Consider the following 23,975-nt stretch of genomic DNA (forward strand, 5'->3'; position numbering starts at 1 on the left):
CCCCTTGTAATAAGTTACGGATAATGAAGCAACTTCTCAAATTGTTAGACAAACAGAGTCGTTGTTCCCGATATCTAGTTCAAACACTTTTCTCTTATGGTGTAATGAAAACATTAAGAAGGACATTTTTGATGAACCGCTATTTTGCAAGTTCATAAAACATTCTGTATTTAGAAATACTACGAATGACACGAGGCTTCAGGTATGGAACTCGTTTATCGATGTTGTCAGTGAATTTTGGTCAATGTCAAACATGACTTATTGAAAAACGATACACACAGATTGTGCAACTCATGGTCCAAAAAATTCACCTACTGGAATAACACATAAGTTTGAAGTTACATTTCCTCTACTCTCACCTTGCTAAAATTTAGATGGACTGAGCGTAGAATAGGGGAAAGACGTTTCAACAAGACATTAGAAAGATGGAAACGAGGTGTCAGAGTTGATGGGAAGTGCATTCTTGGTGACAGATTACCGCTGGAGCCTAATACGAGATAACCCAAGTGAATAAGAAGACCATAACGTAAGTCGATACAGCGGAAGTTAACAACTAAACGACAGAGTAGATAATTTGTATTTGGTGAGCTACAGATAGCTTCAAGTTTCTTTGAATGTTCTATACCTGTTGCCATTACATTTTATTGTTCGATGTCAGTCTTACACACATGCGACGTTGCCACTGATACTGAATATTTATTACAATTCAGTAGGTCATTAAATATTTCATCTTCACATTGTAGGAAATCCTTATGTAGCGCAGAAATAGGTTGGTAGATTTGAAATCAGCGAAAGAAAGTTATTTGCGTAAGAACACCTCCATCTATTTTTGCCGAAAAAAAATGAATTTCAGTTCGCAGAGCTGTGTAAGAAAAATTCTTGTAAATAGAAACAGCTACAGCCTACTTTTGATTATGAAATACTTGGAAAAAGATTCATTAATGTTTACCTATTGTAGATGGCAAATGAGGTTGTTTGGCTAACCAGTCCTTAATACACTGAAGATCTTCCTCCGCATTTGTTCTACTTTCTCTTGTTTCATCCATAAGAAACTGACGATCTTCCGGTGTTAGAGGTTGAAAGTACGAAGAATTGATGTCCCTAATAATGATAGAATGAAAAATAAGGATTTCAATAACGCTATAAACTTAAACATTAATACACTCATCCTTCGGTTTTACGGACCTCCATTTAACCGACTTTGGAAGCAATGAATCCGACTCTTGTGTTGTCGATGCAGTCTAAAGGTTCTGTTCTTAAGCTAAACAATGTTAAATTTACGGTATTATAGTTTATATTTACGGTATACCGTTATGGATTGGATGTCATACTTGATTATCGAGCAGTATTGCAGTTCTTCTCTTTCATTCGTAACGTAATTCTGGATATTAACCATTGCGGATTTAGTGTTTAAACTTGTAGGGGGTTAAAGCATATTTAGTGCTTTTAACCCTTTTCAGTTCGTTAAACCAAAAGATGAGTGTACTTGCAACAGTGAACAGTGTTGAATACCTGTGTCATGTCTGTTTCTCAATCAATTGAATTAGCTTATATGGAGGATTATTTCCCTGAAATGAACTGGAATTTTACTAACTTAATGTTTTAGTTTTCTCCTTAAATTCTACTTAAACATCCCTTGCTTCCTAAAAAAATAACTTTATTATAAGTAATCTTAATATTTGACATTTAAATTTAAGTAATAGTAATAGCAGCTACGCTGAGGTTTCAGTCTGCTGCACACTATAGGCTAAAATCGAGATTAATCAAAAGCCCGAAAGGTTTACCCCATCAACTAACACGCTGTTGTACAAAAATTAATGCTCAAATATAAATATAGTTACGGTATTGTCCTAATAATAAACATCAAAGCATGTTCATGATCACTGTCATAATCTTCCACTTTGTAATAATTGAAATAAAACAGTTTAAGTTTTAATTTAATAATCACAATCAATTTCTGTTGAAATATACAAATTTTAACGCTCAAATCTAAATATAATTATGGTTCTTGTCCTACTTTCAAATAATTAAACTATAATAAAGTTTTCAAATTACAATTAAATCGTTACAATAGTTTTAAATGATCTTCTTGCTCACTAGCGACATCTATTAGTGTCATACATGCAAACGATAGCTCAGGTAGCGACGTATACTATTGTGACTGTTTACTATTACAAATTAGTTGTGACATATAGAAACGCTTATCATTCATAAATGGGTTCGAATGCATGTTCTGTGCAATGAAAATTTTGTATGAGAAAGCTAAGAACTCTTAACTAGAGTTGAAAAATAAATCAACAAAATCAAATAATTAAAATTTCAGTTCATTTTTAGGTAAACAGAGAAACAGTTCATCACAATGGCTGAAAAACACAGATTGCGCATGTGCTCAATACCGTTAAAAGTTTTTTTTTTTTTTTTTTGAATTACTATATTGAAAACAAAATATTGCTTACTCCCGAATACAAAAAACCTTATACGTATATCTAGTTACATGCTAATTACCCGGTTTAAGTCGCATAATTTATAATTTGTCTTTTAAAGGAATAAAAACATGGTAGTGTAGTCATGCACACACAGATGAAGCGAGCATGTAAAATCAGCGAATACATCCACGTACCCTTGACCCATTTGAATCTCAAGTTAGAAGTAGAAATAATTCTTAAGATACAAACAGAAAGCTCATCATGCCTCATTACACTTCGAAAATGTTTACGAAAGTTACCTTGAAAGTTTTCTAGACTCACCCCTTTTCCTTGACTCTTATGTAATTCCAAATTTAAATAATAAGTGCCATGAGAAAACCGCAAAGAAAGCACGCACTTATTTAACCATGTGACTCCATGAGCTATGAATAAAGATTAAGTGACTGAGGAAGAAACATATAAGTATTGATGTCTAGCTGGAATATGTAAATTATTTACATTAAAATACAAATGCTGAGCAAAGCACCGTTTTATTGTAAATTAATAAAATAATGAATGTGACAGTTTCGGATATCTAACATATCCTTCTTCATATAAATATTTTAGATAGTGTCCGAAGAAGGATATGTTAAATATCCGAAACTATCACATTCATTATTTTATTATTTTACAATAAAACGGTGCTTTGCACAGCATTTGTATTTTAATGTACGTTATTAAATATAGCAAAGCTAGTATGAATCAGTTAGTTATATAAATTAATTTACATACTTCAACAACGTGAGAAATGTATCAGTTGATATAGTCCATATTCTATTGTTGGTTGTTTGCTAAGTAATAAATTAGATTATTATTTAAACAATTATCCATACATTGGGTTGGTTAGAAAGAAATGTCCGTCTAGTTGCGTAATTTCTAAAGATCAAAGAATTGAAAACTACAATATATGATTAATAAAATATTCGTAATGCTGCAACCAAATTATTTTCCTTCGCTCAGCCAACGATTGGATTCCGTGGCGGAAGACGAGTCATGGATAGAAGTCCTCAGCCGGACGTCATCCCCTCCTCCAATCATCAAGATATTTAGTCTCTTCCAAGAATTGCTCGTGATTCTGGAAGAGATGGTATATCTATCAGTGGAAGACACATAATATTATGAGTGAGGAAGGGTTTCATAGAGCAATTTACGGAAAATGTCCAGCGTCCTTTGGGTAACATTTCCGCGTGCAACACAGATGAGTGGGTCAAGTTGGTCAAGATTTGTGAGTGAGACAGTGGATCGTGGGTCAAGTGGACGCGATCCACTATGAACCACCGGCCTTCTCTGCTCAGTGCATTGTAGAAAACATCTTATGAATAGTGCCGAATTTGTCTATAATTTACTTTCAAGGCCTCCAGTTTTCTTACTTTTTCATTTGTTTCTATTTACTTACTTGAGCGGTAAGTGAAGAAAGAACTTCAACACTTTTGGATATTGATAATTGTAATTGTAATGCTAGCTGTAGGATTTACTACATTGCTTTCGAGACCCAGTCGAATTTTACACTTTCTTTCCTTTAACTTGGCCTACTTTACAGCGATTTGAGACTTTCAAATTTTATCGTATTTGCCACTGAAATGTATCTGTAATTCAACAAGAAAATAATTAGGTATGATAATTAAATTGAAATTCATCGTAATATGGCCCATGGCAAATACTACCATTTCATATCGTAAAGGTCAGGTTCATCGGTGTTTGAAAAGATATGAAATAATACCTTTAAGTTTTATGTCCCATGGTTATGCCACGTTGGCTATAGAAGACGGTGATGATGAAATGAATGAAACAGTAGAATGAAGAAAGTGGGAGGAAACGGGAGAATCCCGATAAAACCCACGCACACAGTATTTGTCCACTACAAAGCTCATTTGGTGCGAACTGGTATCGAACCAAGGACCCCATGCAGCAGAGGGGAACGCTCTATCGCATAGCCACCGCGGTCCCTTACCATCGGTGTTTGAGTGATTGACCTTAGAAATTCGAACTCCATTAGTGAACATTTCACAGTCTTGTTTTATTACAAGTGTAAACTCTTTATTCAGTTGAGAGGAAGGCGTGGATCATGGGTCAGGTTTGAGAACGATGTGTTTTGGGTTGTGTGGGTCATAGTGGGTCATGGTGGGTCACGGTGGGTCGTGGCTCCATTGGCCCAAGTTTTCACTGACCCACACCATCTCTGGTGTGCTCTATAGTGCATGTGCTTAGAACAGTTCCGGATGTTTGCGAACAACATCAAGGCATTTCGTGAAGTTCAAAAGTGTAATGATCCGCAGTGATAGTTTCGTCTCAACGGACCTCCATAGATCACCATACTAGTAACAGTGTCTTCTAGGAGTTTCGGATGTTTGCGAACAACATCAAGGCATTTCGTGAAGTTCAAAAGTGTAATGATCCGCAGTGATAGTTTCGTCTCAACGGACCTCTATAGATCACCATACTACTAACAACGTCTTCTAGGAGTTTCGGAAACCATCCTGGGTCTTCGTCAAGATCCAAGCACTACTCTGATCCTTTATGATTGTCAAATAAGAGCATTTTTTCCACTAATGAAAAGTGGCAATGCAATATAGAAAACTTCCATGTTTTTTTCTTTATACTGAGTTAATTGCTCACCTTCAGACGGTATTTTTTGTTGGCAGATGTCAACTCATGGTCCAAGTTTTTCATCCAACTGATTGCTCTGAGCCGCCAAACGACAGTGGTATAGTGCATTTCTATAGTTCGTCTGCTGTAGTTCGAGTTTTCTTTCGATGACTTGCTTCCACGTTGTTGCTGAGGAGATCATCCGAAAAAGATGTTGGCTGGTGTCAACGGAACACTTTTCACAATGGTATCCCAGCGGTATGAAATTTGGCAAACGCACGGTAAATGGTGCTTTCATTTGCCATTCTTGGTACAAAACCCCTGTTAATGTTTTTGTGGCTTGCTGCACGAAATGTTCAAGTTTGAATTTGTAAAGGAAAAAATCACTTGAAATTGTATGTTCTCCACGGCAAAGTTGGTATACTATGGAGAACATGGTATACCATGGTTCTTCATAGTAAACAAGGTATAAGACCCTGTGAAACAACACATTGCTTCTGACTGAGCACCCCAGCCTGTTTGCTGGGCATGTACAGAGTTTGTTTACGTCAGACGCTTGACCTTAGACATCTCTATTTGTGTTGCTGTGGTGAGTTCCCCCCAGACGTCAATATGGACATTTCATTCGCACCAACCCAATACTACCTGTACACATATCAACGTCTATTTCTCGATTAATTGAGTCACAATTTTAAAAGAGGACCCAATGAATAGGTAATGTGTTAACACGAATACGCAATCAAAGAAAAAAATAGATATTGTATTCCCTTAATATTTTTAATATGCTACACAAGTATACGAGTAGTGTATACAGTACACTTGTATACCAAAAATTACGTAATATTACTGAAGCGCTCCCTCATATTGGTCATTTTCGATGATTTTTATATATCCCCTCTCCTCCCCATGTAGCGGGTCACGGCACCTGAAGTGTTGTTGTACATCTCAACCACCCAGAAAAGTATGAATTCGATACTGATATTGGTAATTTTGATTATATATATGCCCCTCCCTTTCCACAATTTTTGCGGGGCTCAATTTGGATTTAAATTACATCAGAAGTGTCACTGTTAGTCTCAGCAGCCTCAAAAACTATAGATTCGACACTAATATCGGTCATTTTCGATCATTTGTAAATGTCTTTCCCCTCCTTTAAGTTACACCTCAAAGTGATATGACAAAAATCATCTCATGTTCGAACTTAATCTAGGCTGAAAATTTGATCGAGATCGGTCCGGTGGTTCAAGAGTTATTAAGTTTTATATATATATTAATATATATATATATATATATATATATATATATATATATATATATATATATATATATATATCCCCTTCCTACCCCACTAAGTTCTATCGTCAAAGTGAATAGATAAATACCATCCCAGGCCCGAACTTCATCTATGTTGAAAATTTGATCGAGATCGGTTGGGTGATTCAAGAGTTATTAAGTTTTATTTATTTTTATATATTTGTCCCCTTCTCTCCCCCTCCCCTAAGGTCTACCGTCAAAGTGATATGATAAATACCACCCCAGGTCCGAACTTGATCCATATTGAAAATTTGATGAAGATCGGTTCTGTGGTTAAAGCGTGGTGACGTCACAAAGACGGTCACTTTTATTTTTGTTCTTTTTACACACACACACACACATATATATATCCCCATCCCCTAGGTTCCACCGTAAAAGTGAAATAACGAAAACATCCCAGGCCCGAACCTTATCTATGTTGAAAGTTTGATCAAGATAGGTCTTGTGGCTCAAGAGTTATTAAGTTTAATTTATTTTTATAGATTTCTCCCCTCCTTTCCCTTCATTTAAGTTCTACCGTTAAAGTGGTACTGTATGATAAAAACTACCTCAGGTCCGAACCTCATGTATGGTGAAATTTTTTTTTAAAGATCGGTCGGGTGGTTTAAGCGTGATAAAGTCACAAAACAGTCACTTTTATTTTTACTTTTTGACATATATCTCACCCTTCCCCTTCGTTGCATTGTAAAACTGAAATGAAGAATACATCCCAGGCCCGAACCTTATCTATGTTGAAAGTTTGATCGAGATCGGTCGGGTGGTTCAAGAGTTATTAAGTTTTATTTATTTTTTTCTATGTCCCCCTCCTTCCCGTTCCCTAAGTTGTACCGTCAAAGTAAATAGCTAAAAACACTCCCAAGCCAGAACCGCGTCTACTTTGAAAATTTGATCGAGATCGGTGGGACAGTTCAAGAGATTAAGAGTCACAAACATAGTCACTTTCAATTTTATTCTGGAAAAGCGCATCTCGACAACTTTGATCCTTTTGACTCTATGGAGATCAATATTGAAACAGGAAGCAGTTGTAAATGTGTACCACTTTTAGTTTCAGTACAGTGATATGGGTGGAGATAGTATATATTCTCGATACACTAAGTCCGAAAAAAAACGCTTACCTCTATCTTTTAGTCCTAAAGTTGTCAATGTTGAACCAGAAAGGGTTTATTTCTTTCAGTAACGATTCAAGTAAAAAAGTTAACGAAGGAGACGGAACGTATTCTTGGGACGCTTACTCAATTCCAAAGAAACGCCTTTCGATATCGCTTACCATTTATGCTCTGATTCCTCTCGACACACAGACGGACAAACGGACATAGTCATTCTATAAGATTTAAGATACTCATGCATAGCATTGTTTGAATGTCTAATGAACGGTTTGGACTGATCTTTGTAAAGGCCTAAATATAAATTGTCATCCAACAACATTAATGATGTACGTGCGTGATTCACAAAGCAATGCCTTCAACCACTCTACTTGGCCAACAGTACTGCAAACATTCTGAAGTGCTTATCATTAATGCACTGATGTTTAAGCTATAGAATGTCACTTGTTTCACCTTCCTATCTCTTCTCGTTCCAGAGTAATGGAACAAGACATGGCATCCAGTGGTGAGGTCCGGTTGAAACAGCGGGCTGCCATTGATTTCTGACTGAGGAAGGTTGTGCGTGCAGGAACATTGATCCTCGGCGACGAGTCGTGGATAGACCATTACGACCCAAAAACGAAGCGTTAATCCATGGAGTACTACCACACGTCCTCTCCTCCGCCGAAAAATTCAAAGTTGTACCATCTGCTGTTAAAGTGTTGTGGACATTCTCCCTCATCATGTCTATAGTCCAGATCTTGCGCCCTGCGACTTTGGATCTTTTCTAAACTTAAGGATTACTTTAAGGGCAACGCTATAGTTGTGACGCGGAGGTGAAAGCAGCAGTTCAGCAATATTGTCGCCAGTAGCCACCACAATTCTTCAACGAAGGCATGAAAAACCTTATTTCGCGTTGGCTTAAGTATGTTGACCGTAATGGGGACTACGTTGAAAAATGATGCTATCATTTGTAGCTGACATTGCAAGCTTTCCACTGATACTTGTATCGGTGCTATCTGTCAAACACAAATAAAGGTATCACCTTGGATGCATTACTTTCTGAATCACCCTCGTAATATGTTCTAATGTACTTGAAGGATACATTTCTAGAAATAATGGAGGACAAGGGAACACTTGATTTCATTAACGTACCTTAATGTTATGATGCAACTTGTAGTAACTTCATTGTTACGTAATGTGTAATTAATTCACATCTAACGACCTTTTTCCAATTGATTTAGGGCCCACTACACACATTTTGTTCATCTCATTTCCTCCAAACTATGTCTTTTTGCTTAATTAGATCAATACCATCACATCAGATTTTGCCTGAGGGTGGAAGTTGAAGGCAAGATTGCACAACAGCGCACGAATTTCTCGTTTATTAAATATTTTTAGAGTATATTAGTATACAATTTATTTAAAAGCATTTTTCTGTAAATCAGGGGAAGGGTCCAAATGATGCATCTGATATAGAGGTACAGTCAACAACGCTAGCAATATTGCCATAACATTATGCTCATTCGGAAGAGTGTAGGGGAGACCGGGGAAAATTGTAACAAATTTTACATTTTATTTATTTCTCACGTGCTTATGCTTCAATAAGTCTGAAAATTATACAATATCTTAAGTGAAGCATTGTTGCTCCATTCATTTTTCTCATACATGACAACTTCTAATATAGAAAGTTACAAAGCATTTTATGACAGCATCTGTCTTGTTACAAACGTCCCCGTGCTCGGGTCAATTCTAATATGATATTTTTAATGAAAATTACAATATATGTATATGGCATGGCAAAACAATATATATGGTTAAATAATACTGATATTAATAATAATGACTGATAGGTTTAACAATGGATGTGGAAAATAGAGCATAGACTACATCCCCAAATTAAAAAATTGACCTATTTAAATATATACAATTTCTACGCGTCAATATGATGCATGAATGATGTTACTTGTTACCGATACCGTATCACATTAGCTCAAAATAACTTTTCTCTCGCCTAACTTAAACATGGACAAGCAAGCCAAGATTAAAATATGACGTAAAATAAAAATTCAAGTTCGTGATGTAACAATGGTGTTTACGTTCCTAGATAAAATCCGTAGTGGCGCCTCCACACACCCCTAATATACCCAAGCACACTGTGCCCCTAGGCAATGCCACTGTGCCCCTGCATATCATTATTATTATGCCACCGATTCAACTCCTAACGATATTGTACTAATAGACACAAACAATGCATTTGTAGCCCCTATACACATCCCTCACACAACGACGAATGCGCTAATGTGCGAGAGAGACTGACAAGGGACATCACCCAATTGTCCGGCTCCGATTTCAATGAAATTTTTATTGCTGATAGAGGACATGTATTCATTACTTGTGATGACAGAAATTTTTGCCATGGTGCATGTTTTCTATTTTTTAATATTTTTTAAAAGTTGTGATGTGGTTAATAGAGATTACTGCAGAAGTTCCTTACTACCCTTTGTAAACGGAGTGTTAATGGAAGAACAACCATGTAGATACGTATAGGGCCTAGGGAGAAGTCGTATGGTACGTATGACCTTGACGGCAGCCATCTTGAAATCCGCCATTTTGAATTAAGGTCAATTTTTTAAAATGGGAATAGGGTAATGTGATACATAATTTCGGGCTAGAATTTAATCAGGAAGAAAATGGTGAAGTCAGTTTTAAGATGCTCCTATTTGGTGAAAAGTTACAGGCATATTAATTGTTTATACTTACTATGTGCGTAAGTCCCTTACCTCCGCTTCTAACCCGCGTATTAATGATAATAAGTGGATAAATGTTTCGGTAATACATATTATGCCTAGAGGGAAGTGATACGATAAGGATATCATTGACGGCAGCCATCTTGAAATCCGCCATTTTGAATTAAAGTGAAGTTTTGAAAACTGAAAACCATAGCATGTGGCACCAAATTTTAATAGTAAATTTTCTCCAAAATCCAATGGTATGCTTATTTTTGTTCTATAGTTAACCAGTAGATCAATGAATTTATGACTTTTCTAATGTGCACGAAACGTCCATAATTCGATCTTTCAAATTGGCAACACTCCTCATTTTCATCGCAAGTTTTAAGATTCCAACTGGCACTTTGTAATTGTTTCCATGGCTCGTGTTTTCTAAATTTATTACATTTTTTAAGAGATACGATTTGTCAGTTCATGAATAGTGTTGGGATAAGCATCCAGCAATCTTTCAGAATTTTGAAGACTTACCATGTACTCGTGTGGAGTGTTGTACTGTATGGGGCGGAAACGTGGACCTTACGTAAAGGTGACGAAAATCGACTGGAAGCCTTCGAAATGTGGGCATGGAGAAGAATGGAAAGAATTAGTTGGGTCGAGCGGAAAACGAATGAGAGAGTGTTAGAAATGGTGGGTGAGAAAAGAACACTTTTAGATATTATTAGGAAGAGGAAGAGAAACTGGTTGGGACATTGCCTAAGAAGAGATTGTATCATGAGGGACGTCCTAGAGGGTATGGTGGCGGGAAAGAGAGGGAGGGGGCGAAAGAGACTACAATTAATGGATGATATAAAAACAGAAAGATCATACGCGAAGACGAAAAGGTTAGCGGAGGACCGTGGAAAATGGAAGCTTCTCAGCTGCGGCAAGTGACCTGCCAATAAAGGCAGAATACCTATGATGATGACCATCTAATTATTAATTTCATAGGCAATGTAATTATTTATTTCCTATACCTGCCCTTCAAAAACTCGTTTACTGACATGAATCATCGCAGAACGAAAGAACTCCAACTTTGCATTCAGGTAATACCGGAAATTTGGTAATACCGGTAATTCAGGTAAAAAAAAAGTCATTCGTTTTCTAGCGATTGTTGTCGATGGTTCATGTTTGTAAGATTTATAATCAGTATTGATCGGGAACTCGATTAAGTTACACCTCTTTATAAACAAGTTACCTGTTTTCATATTTTGTTCATGGTACAAACATGGTGTTGGGAACAGTCATATTATGTCTCTTTGATATTTTCTATCATTGCTGCTGTTCCTTTAAAGTTGTAAAGTTGTATTTATTAAAAAAAAATACTGTTTGTCGTTTGCGCAACATGTAGGCTACATTTAATGATAATTTTGAGTTCGTGTTACACCAATTTCTTATAATTTCATTTGTATTTCTTTACATCACATAGGTCCATAGGTTCCTCATGTACTCTGGGTTAAAATAAATAATTACACTGCCTGGGAAATTAATAATTACATGGTAAGTCTTCAAAATTCAGAAAGATTGCTGGATGCTTATCTCAACACTATTCATGAACTGACAAATCGCATCTCTTAAAAAATGTAATAAATTTAGAAAACACGAGCCATGGAAACAATTGCAAAGTGCCAGTTGGAATCTTAAAACATGCAATGAAAATGAGGAGTGTTGCCAATTTGGAAGATCGAATAATGGACGTTTCGTGCACATTAGAAAAGTCATAAATTCATTGATCTACTGGTTAACTATAGAACAAAAATAAGCATACCATTGGATTTTGGAGAAAATTTACTATTAAAATTTGGTGCCACATGCTATGGTTTTCAGTTTTCAAAACTTTACTTTAATTCAAAATGGCGGATTTCAAGATGGCTGCCGTCAATGATATCCTTATCGTATCACTTCCCTCTAGGCATAATATGTATTACCGAAACATTTATCCACTTATTATCATTAATACGCGGGTTAGAAGCGGAGGTAAGGGACATTCGCACGTAGTAAGTGAACAATCAAATGCCTGTAACTTTTCCCCAAATGGGTGTATCTCAAAACTAGCTTCATCGTTGTCTTCCTGATTAAATTCTAGCCCGAAATTATGTATCACATTACCCTATTCTTATTTAAAAAACTTGACCTTAATTCAAAATGGCGAATTTCAAGATGGCTGCCGTCAAGGTCATACGTACCATACGACTTCTCCCTAGGCCCTATCCGTATCTACATGGTTGTTCTTCCATTAACACTCCGTTTACAAAGGGTAGTAAGGGACTTCTGCAGTAATTTCTATTAACCACATCACAACCTTTAAAAATTATTAAAAAATAGAAAACATGCACCATGGCAAAAATTTCTGTCATCACAGGTAATGAATACATGTCCTCTATCAGCAACAAAAATTTCATTGAAATCGGAACCGGACAGTTGGGTGATGTCCCTTGTGAGTAAAACAAGTGAAAAGTTATATTGTTGATTAGTTCTGATGAATCAGAAAGAGAGCCCACTTCACAAATAAGTCTTTAAAAACTTATAGGCTATTTAGAGGCATCACAAGGAAGGAGCATATTGAAACATTAATCTATTCTGATACAACATCGAAAAGCAGTGACCCGCAGCCAACAGAAACGTTTGTGAGGGTGTATAAAGAAGTTAGGGGAGGTTCTGTAATGAATAATGGTGTGAATGTCTTTTCCCTATAGTAACCATAATGATATATTATACACTAAGGTCGCTAAGGATTGTTTTGGGAGTTGGGTTCCCCCCTACATACGTGTACTAAAAGCTTACTTAATACGTACGTTGTTTTATTAATTACATCAATTGTATTATCTTCGGTCATATCTAGTTTATTTTCAAAATGGTTCAGTACAACTTTGTCTGGGACGATTGTAACGTGTTTCAATCGTCCCCGATCGCCATGTTACATTTGTACCCGTTCAACGGTCAGTGATAAATACAACGATTTCTCATAATTACATTGAATCAAAGCTTCAAACACAATACCCATGTTGTCAAAGAAAGAACATAGATTACACACGCATAGGGTATTTGCTTACAGTAAACTCATATCTATCAAGAGAAAATAAAAACAAGCCAGTTAAAAATTTACTTATCTCTGTCAAAATCACATTTCTCCTTGTCCAGTCTCCCAGACTTTACTAACGACGCCCTTTTTTTATTCCCACATACACTTTGCATGAGTGACCATAATGACATGTACAAAAGATATTTCGAAAATCACTTCTAAAAGTAATAGCCCAATTGTTACAATTGACTCCTGTTACAATTGTCCCTGGTCTCCCCTACTATGTTTCCATTTTATATAGGTTGTCACTGTAGCAACATATTATAGCAGATCCCGAAAAGAAATGCTCTTATTATAAAGCAAAATAGCAGTCTTAGAAACTATTTGTTATTTATGACAATAATAAAAATAATAAAGAAATAATTTAGTTACGTAGTTGAGGTTTCTAGTGCACACACCATAAATTGGAAGTTGTTAATAAATATGTTGTTATGCATGAAAAATATTTTCAAAATTTTAATCTCTGCTATATGTAGGTATGCAGCATATGTAGGTATGCACGTATATTATAATATTAGATATGTACTACTGAATCCTTTTTGTCTTACGTTTCATTCATTATTATTGTATCCGCATGCATTATATTAACTCGTTTTGTACTCTTTATCTAGACATATACAAAGCTACGTATTACCTTCTTGCATGAGTCTTGCTTTGAGATTACTATTGATGTTTTATCATGCAGTATACATATGCGTATATTCATTTTACAGACTTCCAAAAGCCTTTGTTCCAGAGGATTTAATAATCTCATTAATTAAATTTACTTTAAAAATTCTCTTTCCTTTGAGAATAGAGATCTCATTCAACTTTGCATGGAAAAAGAGAAGTAAATGAGAAAACGAGGAGAGTTAATAGCTCTTGCCATAGCATAGAACTGGAATGTTAAATGTATCTTACATAATATTGTATGAACATATATGATGATTTGTATGATATGACTTAAAGAAGTAATTAACGTGTGACCTATATTTTTTTGTGGTTTGAGGATAGATTACAAGTCCTTTGGCACATGTATTTTGCATAAGTTACTAACAAAAAGGAGTGTGTTCTTTTCGTGTAACAATATATGGATTTACGTGATACTGACTAGGGATGGCCACAAAGTTCCGGTTCCGGCGGAACCGGTTCCGCGAGGAACCGGTTCTTGGGGATCCGGTTTTCAGAACCGGTTCTGGAACCGGTTCCGGACCTGGATCCGAAAACCCGGTTCCAGAACCGGATCTTAGGAACCGGTTCCATACCTGGATCCGAAAACCCGGTTCCAGAACCGGATCTTAGGAACCGGTTCCAGATCTGGATCTGAAAACCCGGTTCCAGAACCGGATCTTAGGAACCGGTTCCAGACCTGGATCCGAAAGCCCCTAAAGACCCGTAAATGAGGCATAAAGATCACCTTCAAAAATTATGCAAAGAGGACCATGCGCTTGTGCCTTCCTCGCCCAGACACGCTTGTGCCCCTAGAAAAAAAATTTTGGTCCACCAGTGGGTGTTTAGCCAAATGAGTTGGCCAGTTTGCCTGTTTAACCAATGAGTTTGCCAGTTACCCAGTTTATTTAGCCAAATGAGACAAGCTGCCGCCGCCTGGGCGCCTGCCCGTCGCTTCCACCATTTCATCTAGCATACTGTTCACAGCTTGCCAGCAGCTCGGGTTTAGCGTAGGGATGGTCACAAAGTTTCGGTTCCAGCGGAACCGGTTCCGCGAGGAACCAGTTCTGTTTCAGAACCGGTTCCAGACCTGGATCCGAAGAACCGGTTCTAGACCTGGATCCGAAGAACCGGTTCCAGACCTGGATCTGAAGAACCGGTTCTAGACCTGGATCCGAAAACCCGGTTCCAGACCTGGATCCGAAAAACCGGATCTTCTAGAACCGGATCCGTTCAGACCCGAAAACCGGTTCCACTAGGAACCGGTTCTGGCCATCCCTAATACTGACACGGGAAGGTACCACAAGTTGTCGCTCAAACCTGATTGCCACCTAGCACATCTGATAGAGCATCATGAGAAATGAAAATGAGTAAAATTTAAGGTGCTATGGACCAGAAGGGTAGAGCTACGGGCCTTCAAAATTTGAATATCCAAAAAGTTATATCATGGAATTATGTACGTTTAAAGTAAATATTTTCAAAAAAAAAAAACATTAAAACAATCAAAACAAAAGTTGCACAATATAGTGAGAACAAAATGTTCTATCGAAAACCACAAAAAGTATTGTCATAGCTAAAGCAGTGTTCCCAACTCACCATAAAAATATTTTGTTTGAAATGGCATCATATACAAGTGTGCACAGATTTAAAATGCACTAGTATCACTAAACATAACAGTGAAGTGTAGTGGTACAGTGTAGCGCACTGTTGAGAAAATGTACAATAGAGAAGTCTGATATGTGGCAACAGAGGTAATAAAGGAATCTGGGTCTCATACTATGAATTTAGTTTAAATGCATAACATCGATAGTATAACATAGCAAAATGTCAGCAGAGTCACAAAATATTGATTCATTTGAAAAGCGAAATTTGATGCCATTTTTATGTCCAGTGGTGTCACCTTCGAAGCTATATAGGACAGAACCTATAGTGTAAACTTGGATCTATACCAATATGAAAGAGAAAGATAACAAAGAAATGTAAGGTGAAAAGTACAACAAAAAGATGTCTGAGGCGGGATTGGAAGCCGCGATCCCTGATATGTCGGTTGTGTAGCCCTCTAGACCACACGGCTATCGGGGCAGACTAAAAACGAAATGAGGTAGTAATAAAAAAACATATAGTTTCAATGTGAATATGGTAATATTACAGAGTACAAACATAATCATTTGGTATATAGGAGAAGAAGTAAAAAAATATGTCACTTAACGTGTCTAGTGAACCAGTTTACAGAATTAGAAAACACGTGTTTCTTTCCTCGTGTCTATCATTTTGTTTTCGCGAGTTGTCTTCTTATTTACCGGGGCTACAGAAGTATAATGCAAAACCCTCACTTTTTTCTAATGTATTCCTTTATTACCAGCTGGCGCCACATATCAGACTTCTCTGTTGTACATTTTCAGCACACGTAGCTCCAACAGTGTGCAACACTGTACCACTTACCTTCACTGTTATGCTTAGTGATAATAGTGCAATTTAAACCTGTGCACACTTGTATATGATACTATTTCAAACAAAATATGTTTATGCTGAGTTGGCAACACTGCTTCACCTATGGCAACATTGTTTGGGGTTTTCGATAGGACATTTTGTTTTCATTATATTGTGCAACTTTTGTTTTGATCGCTTTTACGGCTTTCAAGACATTTACTTTAAACGCACATAATTCCATAATATAATTTTTTTAGATATTCAAATTTTGAAGCCATGCAGACCCTATGCTTCTGGTTCATAACACCTTAAATTTTACTCATTTTCATTTCTCATGATGGTCTATCAGATGTGCTATGTTACAATCACGTTTGAGCTACACTTGTGGAACCTTCCGGTGTCAGATCTGTTTGTGTTCTACGTTACTTCTTACTAAGGAAGAAATATAATCTTAACTTTACTGTCCCCTGCTCCCCATCAGCTTTCAGTTTGGTGTTTCATAAAATGTGATCCGTGGATAGGTTATTAAGGAAGCATAGATTCTAGTGTTACTTTTATTCAATCCTGCTTATATTAGAAAATCAAATTGGAAACACCTTGCATCTGCTGTTGTTAGTTGAAGTTTAGCAAGGCTGAAATCCGAACCACTGTAATGCGTTGAAATTTCAAGTCTCAGCTCGAATTGACCTCGGGAACTCCCTTCGCCAAAGACTCGCATGCTAGCTCTAGACGGGAGAAATGGCTCTTCTTTAATTTGATTGTTGTGTATTTCTATTCATAAATAACGTATATTGTCATATTGGTAGAAAATGATCAAACAGATGTGAAATACAGTTGTAAATATATTGCAACCCAAAGTACACATAAAAGGTAAATATATAGAAATTTTGCACGCAAAGCAGTTATTCAGTTTCATTTGTTACAAGAAATAGGTCTGTTCTTAATATTACTGATTACAATTGTATGTATCTAATTAAAATATATATATATATATATATATATATATATATATATATATATATATATATATATATATATATATATATATATAATGCAAAAAATGCAAGTCCAATAAATAATCCACGTACAACAGATATTTCTTTGAAACTTTTGGTGGACGAGCTACAAATGTAACAACTTTCTACTAATTCATAATCGGGAAACAATTTTCGGAATACCATCCTAGATTATTTACCAATATGGTGCAGAAGTTAATACCAAGGTAATTTTATATAGTATTTCACAAGAATGTTACGACAAAAACAAGCAACTTTTCATCAAGATGTACACTCATGTCCAAAATGATTGTCGCATATCTATAGCTGCCTTCTTGTAAGAATATAATTTGATAATGATTTTGCAGAGTTCTTTTAATACTGATACTATCTGTATAATCGGAAAGTGTACATTTGTGGTAAATTTCATAGGAAAAGAATTATAAATACAAAAATTAGAATGAGTAAAACAAAATGTTGCTAAATGGACAAGAAAGTTTTATTTTTGTTTTATTGCTCTTATTTACTGCCCTTTTGACATGAAATTTGCCACATACATGTCTGCCGATTATGCACATACTAACAATATAAGAAATACTGGGCGAATTCATTATCAAATTATATTTCTACAACAACATATTTATAGACATGCGACAATAATTTTGGACATGAGTGTACAAATATCTGAAAATGTTCCTACGTCCACGTTCTATTCAAAATTTCAAGATGTTTCCTGATCAAGTTTTTAGTAATTGCTTAATTCACATTGTGTGGTATGTTTTGTTTTACAAAACATTTATTATCAACTTGTCTGTTTATTTCTATGTCCCACTGTTATACAGTGTAGGAAAAGATGGATCGAAAATTGAGTCATGGAACATAATCATTTAAGGCTGTTACGTGCGGACAACGGCGCCGACTTTACAAAATTTTTGTTGGTGCATATCAATGGCGGGGTGTACTAGCCTATGTGTTTTCAGGGAAGTCTCGATACTGTCATAAAGGGCTGTGCTGTGATAAAGTAAAATATACTAGTACTATAAGGTTAAGTTGGGGCTGCCCTAGCTCAGTTGGTAACACGGCTGACTTAAACGCAAGAGAAACGGGTTCAAACCCGGATCCAAACTAAAAATCTTGTGGGTGCGCCGCACCCACAAGATTATTTATGTGTGTGCCGGAGCCCCGATGCATCCACGTAATCGGCGCGCATGGGTGCGGAAACTTCTCCACACTTAAAAAAAAAATCTTGTAATGTACTTTCTGAGAAGTATGCAACCTGAAATAAAGGTGAAATAAAGGTACTTTCAGCACCTCTGGCGGAAAGTTTAAAATTTCGTACATACGAATGTGCTTCGCGAGGGTGGCGTAGCCATTCGATGACTACTGTTAAAGTAGGCTCTATCTGTTCTATTGTAGTCAGCTGTAACGTAATTACATATCTCAATTGTCAGGATTAGTGCGTTTAACAGTTTCTTCAATGGAAAGAAGTGTATATAATTTCAAAAGCATTGTTTTATAATTACATAAAAGTGTTAATCTTGTTTATGATACAGTGCAGTTTAAAATACTGTGGTGTTGCATAAAATAATTAAATTGGAGGTGAATATAGTTGTATACCAATTTTTGGCAGTAGGTGAGTTTTTGTATTTGTATGCTATTTTTTCTGATTTAATGTGTAAATCTATTCAGGAATATATATATAAATTTAAATTATTTGGCAAAGACCTATCAGGAAGTGTTTAAATATAAATTTGTGAGAAGGAAAATAACATTTGCCCATTGTATTAGGCTATATTTTGCAGGTGGGTCAAACTTCTCAATTAGACTTACTGCAAGAGCTGGTTTTGAGTATATATATATATATATATATATATATATATATATATATATATATATATATATATATATATATATATGTATATATATATATATATATAAATCCACAGATTATTATAAATTACTATTCTTGTTCAAATCAATTTCCACTTTATATTATTCAATTTCATTATTGTTATAAACTTTTTGAATTTTATTTCTTTTCTTTTTATTTATTTCTATAGCCTTATGTTACCTATTTGATGATTATTGAATTATGATTTTCTTTTTGGCTAGTCTGAAACACGCGTTGATACGATAGAGCAAGAATTATTAGAGAGAATATATCTAATTTTTGCTACAGAATGAACTTAAATTATTTTCGCTCATTTAACAAGTATCATTGTAAGGCTTGTATCCCAGTTTACATACATTTTCTGGTCATTAAAGACCGGTGGCCCACGACGGAGCTATAGCAAGGCACGTTACATGGCCTGTGCTAGTGTTATCATTTATTTCTATTAAACTATTTCTTCAGTTATTCGTATTTATCATAATATATTTTGTGAATTCAACAAATGTTTCATAGCCATTTCTCATTGTCCTCTTATACATGAAATGACATAATACCTTATAAAATTTGACGCTTTTAAAAGTTTCCTGGTATAATACTCAACGTTGCATACTTCTTAATGCACCTAGAAGAAATAGTACATGAGTGTCAGATTAAGATTGGCTCCTTTTAACTCATATATCTTCCAACTTGACTTACTCGTGGTCAATTATTTATTTCTTCTATTAAGTACTCCATCATCAAAAGAGATTCAAAATAGGGTTTATATTCGATCCTTACCAACAGTGCATTTAAAAATTCAACAAAGGAAAACAAAACAACAGCTTCCAGGATACTGTCATTCTAAGCAGAAATCAAAACCAAATCTATATTTTACATAAAATGAAGGATTCACGAGTAAATACGCAATTCTTGTTTGTTTCTCTTTGATGTGAGTCTATATGAGCTTGTAGAACTTTAGTTTCACTCCATATCCGCATCCACTCAGAAACATGGAGAACCTAATTCTATATAAAAAAGGGTGGAAGAACTATAATCATTTAACTATGAAAGAATTGAGGGCTTGAACCCTCATTGATAAAATTTTGCGTACGCAACTGCCTTGAGCATATATATATATATATATATATATATATATATATATATATATATATATATATATATATATATATATATATATATTTTATAGCTCCAAAGTTAAATATATACATATATTTTACGAAAGTTGTAGAAAAAATTGGTTAATGCGTTATATTTATATACGCAACGTTAAGTTTGATTATAACCCTTTATTCTTGAAAACTTTAAACCTCAATCAACAAACATACTTTTATTTTCTAAAACTGAGAGAATACAAATCTCAAGAAACATTAAAATCTAATTTATTTTATGAAAGGTTATCCTGAAGAACATAAATAAACCCGCTACAATTTATTATTATTATTATTATTATTATTATTATTATTATTATTATTATTATTATTATTATTATTATTATTAGTTCGAAGTATAAAAAAAGTAAACCCATATAAAATTTATACACAAGACACTAGCAGCCCATAAATTATTTCTACGTTTAACATATGGTTAATGTCAATATGACGTTGACGAGCTGGAAACTAGGATTAAGCACGAGACGAGATGAGACAAATTTTTGTGACAAGATTCGAAATGAAACAGAACTCTTTCCACACAGACTCATTTTTCGAGACTAGATATAACTTTTACGATAGAATTTCGGGACGAGGTAGCTTCAACTCTAGTCTCAAGTGAATGCCTACACTGGTAACTGTTTTCTGTTATTTAAGCAAACGCTCACCTTTTCCGTTTAGATACTTTTGCACGTTCAGGGTACCCCCCACGAAAGTATCTCTCCCCTAAGCGCTCTAATTCCATTACTTGGGGTTCAGGTAATTTGCAGTTGAGAGAACTCCTAGACAGATGTAACCCAACTTACACGTAACTTTTCTCAACACTGACAGCAGTTGGTAGCACTGAGTCAAGTCTTTATGCAAGTAAAATTGTGTATAGATGACGCACGAAACATTTCTCCATTCTGAGATCAATCTCTCTGGTTCGGGGTGTGTTGTCCAATGAACATCATATGTTAATCTCAATATTGCTATGTACAGGGCCGGCGCGAGGGGGGGTCGACCCGTGCCATCGCCCAGGGCGGCAAAATTTAAAAAAGAAAAGTATACTACCAAATATAATGCTTCGTAATAGGTCCACATGGAGAAATAAAAATATGTTCACCTGAGAATGTAATTGAACTTACTTCACTCATATTCAGGAAAATAATCAGGAAATTCGGAGCATTCTCCTTCATTTTCAATTATCAAACTACTAGCCACAGGTATCTCGTTCAATTTTTCCCTTGCAGTGGCGTAGATAAGATTTTCAGCTAGGGTGGATAAGACTATCAAGGTTTCTTATATATATATATATATATATATATATATTTTTTCTATTCAGCAATGTTCTAACGCTCCACTCCAAGTATACAAAAAGTATATTCCCACTTGAGACAGGCCGTTCTAGCCTACAGCATCTTGAGTGACACATTTTGGTTCTAGCTGTCAACAAATTTACTGAGCAAATTACAATAATCGTTCGTTTTGTACAAATTACATACAGTAATGGAGAATGCCTTGTAAAAATTTGCGAACACTTTCTTGGTTTCGTACCGGTAACAGACATCACTAGTCTAGGACTCACAGAAGTAATAATCAAAAAGCTAAAGGCAGTAAACATTCCTATCGAAAACATAAGGGGCCAAGTATACGACAAAGGTTCTAATATGAAAGGCAAACATTCAGGTATTCAAAAGAGAATTTAAGAAATACATTTCCGAGCCTTCTACTCCTTGCGATAGTAATTCTCTAAATCTTGTCTCAACAATGCAGCCACAGCATCTCAGTACGTTGTTTAATTTTTTGTTAGTTAAAAAGTTTGACTTTTTTTCTGCGTCAGTTCAACGTTGGGCCTTACTAAAGGAGCATATTAGCAGTCTCACTTTAAAGGCATTAAGCACCACAAGGTGGGAGAGGCGAAATGATGCTCTGATTCCACTTAGATATCAAATAGGGGAGGTTTATGATGCCTTGCTTCAAATAAGTAACGACAATAGAACAGATAGAATGGTCGCCCACGATGCTCTGTGTATAGCAAACCAGCTGCGTGGCTACTTTCCTTCCTCACTCGTTATCTGATATGACTTTTTACTCCACATAAACATAATAAGCAAAAATCTCCAAAGCATTGATTCTCATGTGTTGGATGCAGTCGGGTTTCTTGAAAATATATCTGAGTACTTTGAGAGGAGAATAAATGATGCAAAGTTTCAATTTTAATTGGTTGGTGCGATGAAGTTGGCATCAGCATTAGATATGGATGATCCACGGATAGGTAATACAGTGCAAGCTCGAAGTCGAAAGAAGAGACAGAATCAGTCTCTCCGAGGCGGAGGATGAAGCTATTGAAGACCCACAAACAAGATACAAGATCGATTTATATTACAAAGTTCTAGGTGTGATTGTGTTAGCTTTAAGAAAAAGGTTTGAGCAACTTAAACATCACAGAGAGTATTTCCATTTTCTTTACGATGTAAGTAATCTTAAAGACATGCCACCTGAACTTTTGTTTAAAAAATGGACTAAACTTGCCAGCATTTTAACACACAAAAAATCTAAAGATATTAACCCGTTATTTGAAAGACGAACTGAAAGAAATGTTATCCGCTATAATTAAGTCTAAATGTTCACCAAAAGAGACTTTAAAATTAGTCAAGGAACATGACTTTGCTCCCAATGTTAGTGTTGCACTTAGGATTTTGTTAACCGTACAGGTAACAGTGGCAAGTAGAGAAAGAAGTTTTTCGAAACTTAAGCTTATTAAAAACTACGTTCTTCCATGTCTGAAATACGCTTGAGTAGTCTAGCAATGATATCAATAGAACATGAATTGGCTGAAACACTGGACTACGTGGTGTGATAAAGGAATTTGCTCATAACAAAGCAAGAAAAGTTTCTTTCAATTAAGGTGTTAAATTTATGTCTGTCTAGTATTGTGTTCTAGTATGATACATTATAAGGCTTAGGCTAATCACTTAGTTTTGCTATAATATCTGATTCACTATATTATCTTGATACTCCATACTCTATTGGAAACACCTTTTGATATAAAATAAGCTTAAAAATTAAAATTCTTAGTCGTGACTAAAGGATACTTCTTTTGTTTTATTTTCTGTATGCGCTACTGTACATCACAGATATACAGCGAAATCGAACATACTGAATATTGTGTCTTGTATGGAGTCGTTTAAATATTATGTAACCATTCGAGAGAAGTAGTTCAATTTTTTTTGTTTACTTTTCCATTTCGTACATGTTTTTAAGTGGGGCATAGGCCTATTACTTTTTCGTGACACTTGAACGCCTTCTGTCAAAATAAGGTTTGCGGATTAAGTCCTAGGCTAGTCGAGATAGCGTTACCCCCTGTAGCGAACGCGGCCAAAGTGGCTATTCAGTAATTTTACTTTCACCAGATGTGTAAATCATACTGTGAGCCAGTCAGGGCTTCCAGGTCTTTTTGCCAGGTCCAGGTGTGTAATAGCAGAGTTCTAATACTCTGCACAAACCACCTTCCAAGCAGCTGTTTCTTGCTACAATCCCTTTGCCTTCCTTTTGAAATCTTTTAAACAGCAGGCGGTCTATTG

The 23,975-nt window shown here is 35.6% G+C and overlaps 1 protein-coding gene across 1 annotated transcript in view; it reads right to left on the reverse strand.

Annotated features, from left to right (window-relative positions):
• LOC145679277 (retinol-binding protein pinta-like) overlaps positions 1 to 23,975 on the reverse strand; it is a 71,958-nt gene that overhangs the window by 31,411 nt on the left and 16,572 nt on the right. Inside the window, exon 2 of the mRNA XM_081749865.1 lies at positions 950 to 1,101. Within this exon, the coding sequence (XP_081605991.1) occupies positions 950 to 1,101 (152 nt within the window). The remainder of the gene's footprint in view (positions 1 to 949; positions 1,102 to 23,975) is intronic.

Source organism: Thermobia domestica, chromosome 2, assembly GCF_964235325.1.
Source record: "Thermobia domestica chromosome 2, izTheDome1.hap1.1, whole genome shotgun sequence".
Taxonomy (NCBI): Eukaryota; Metazoa; Arthropoda; class Insecta; order Zygentoma; family Lepismatidae; genus Thermobia; species Thermobia domestica.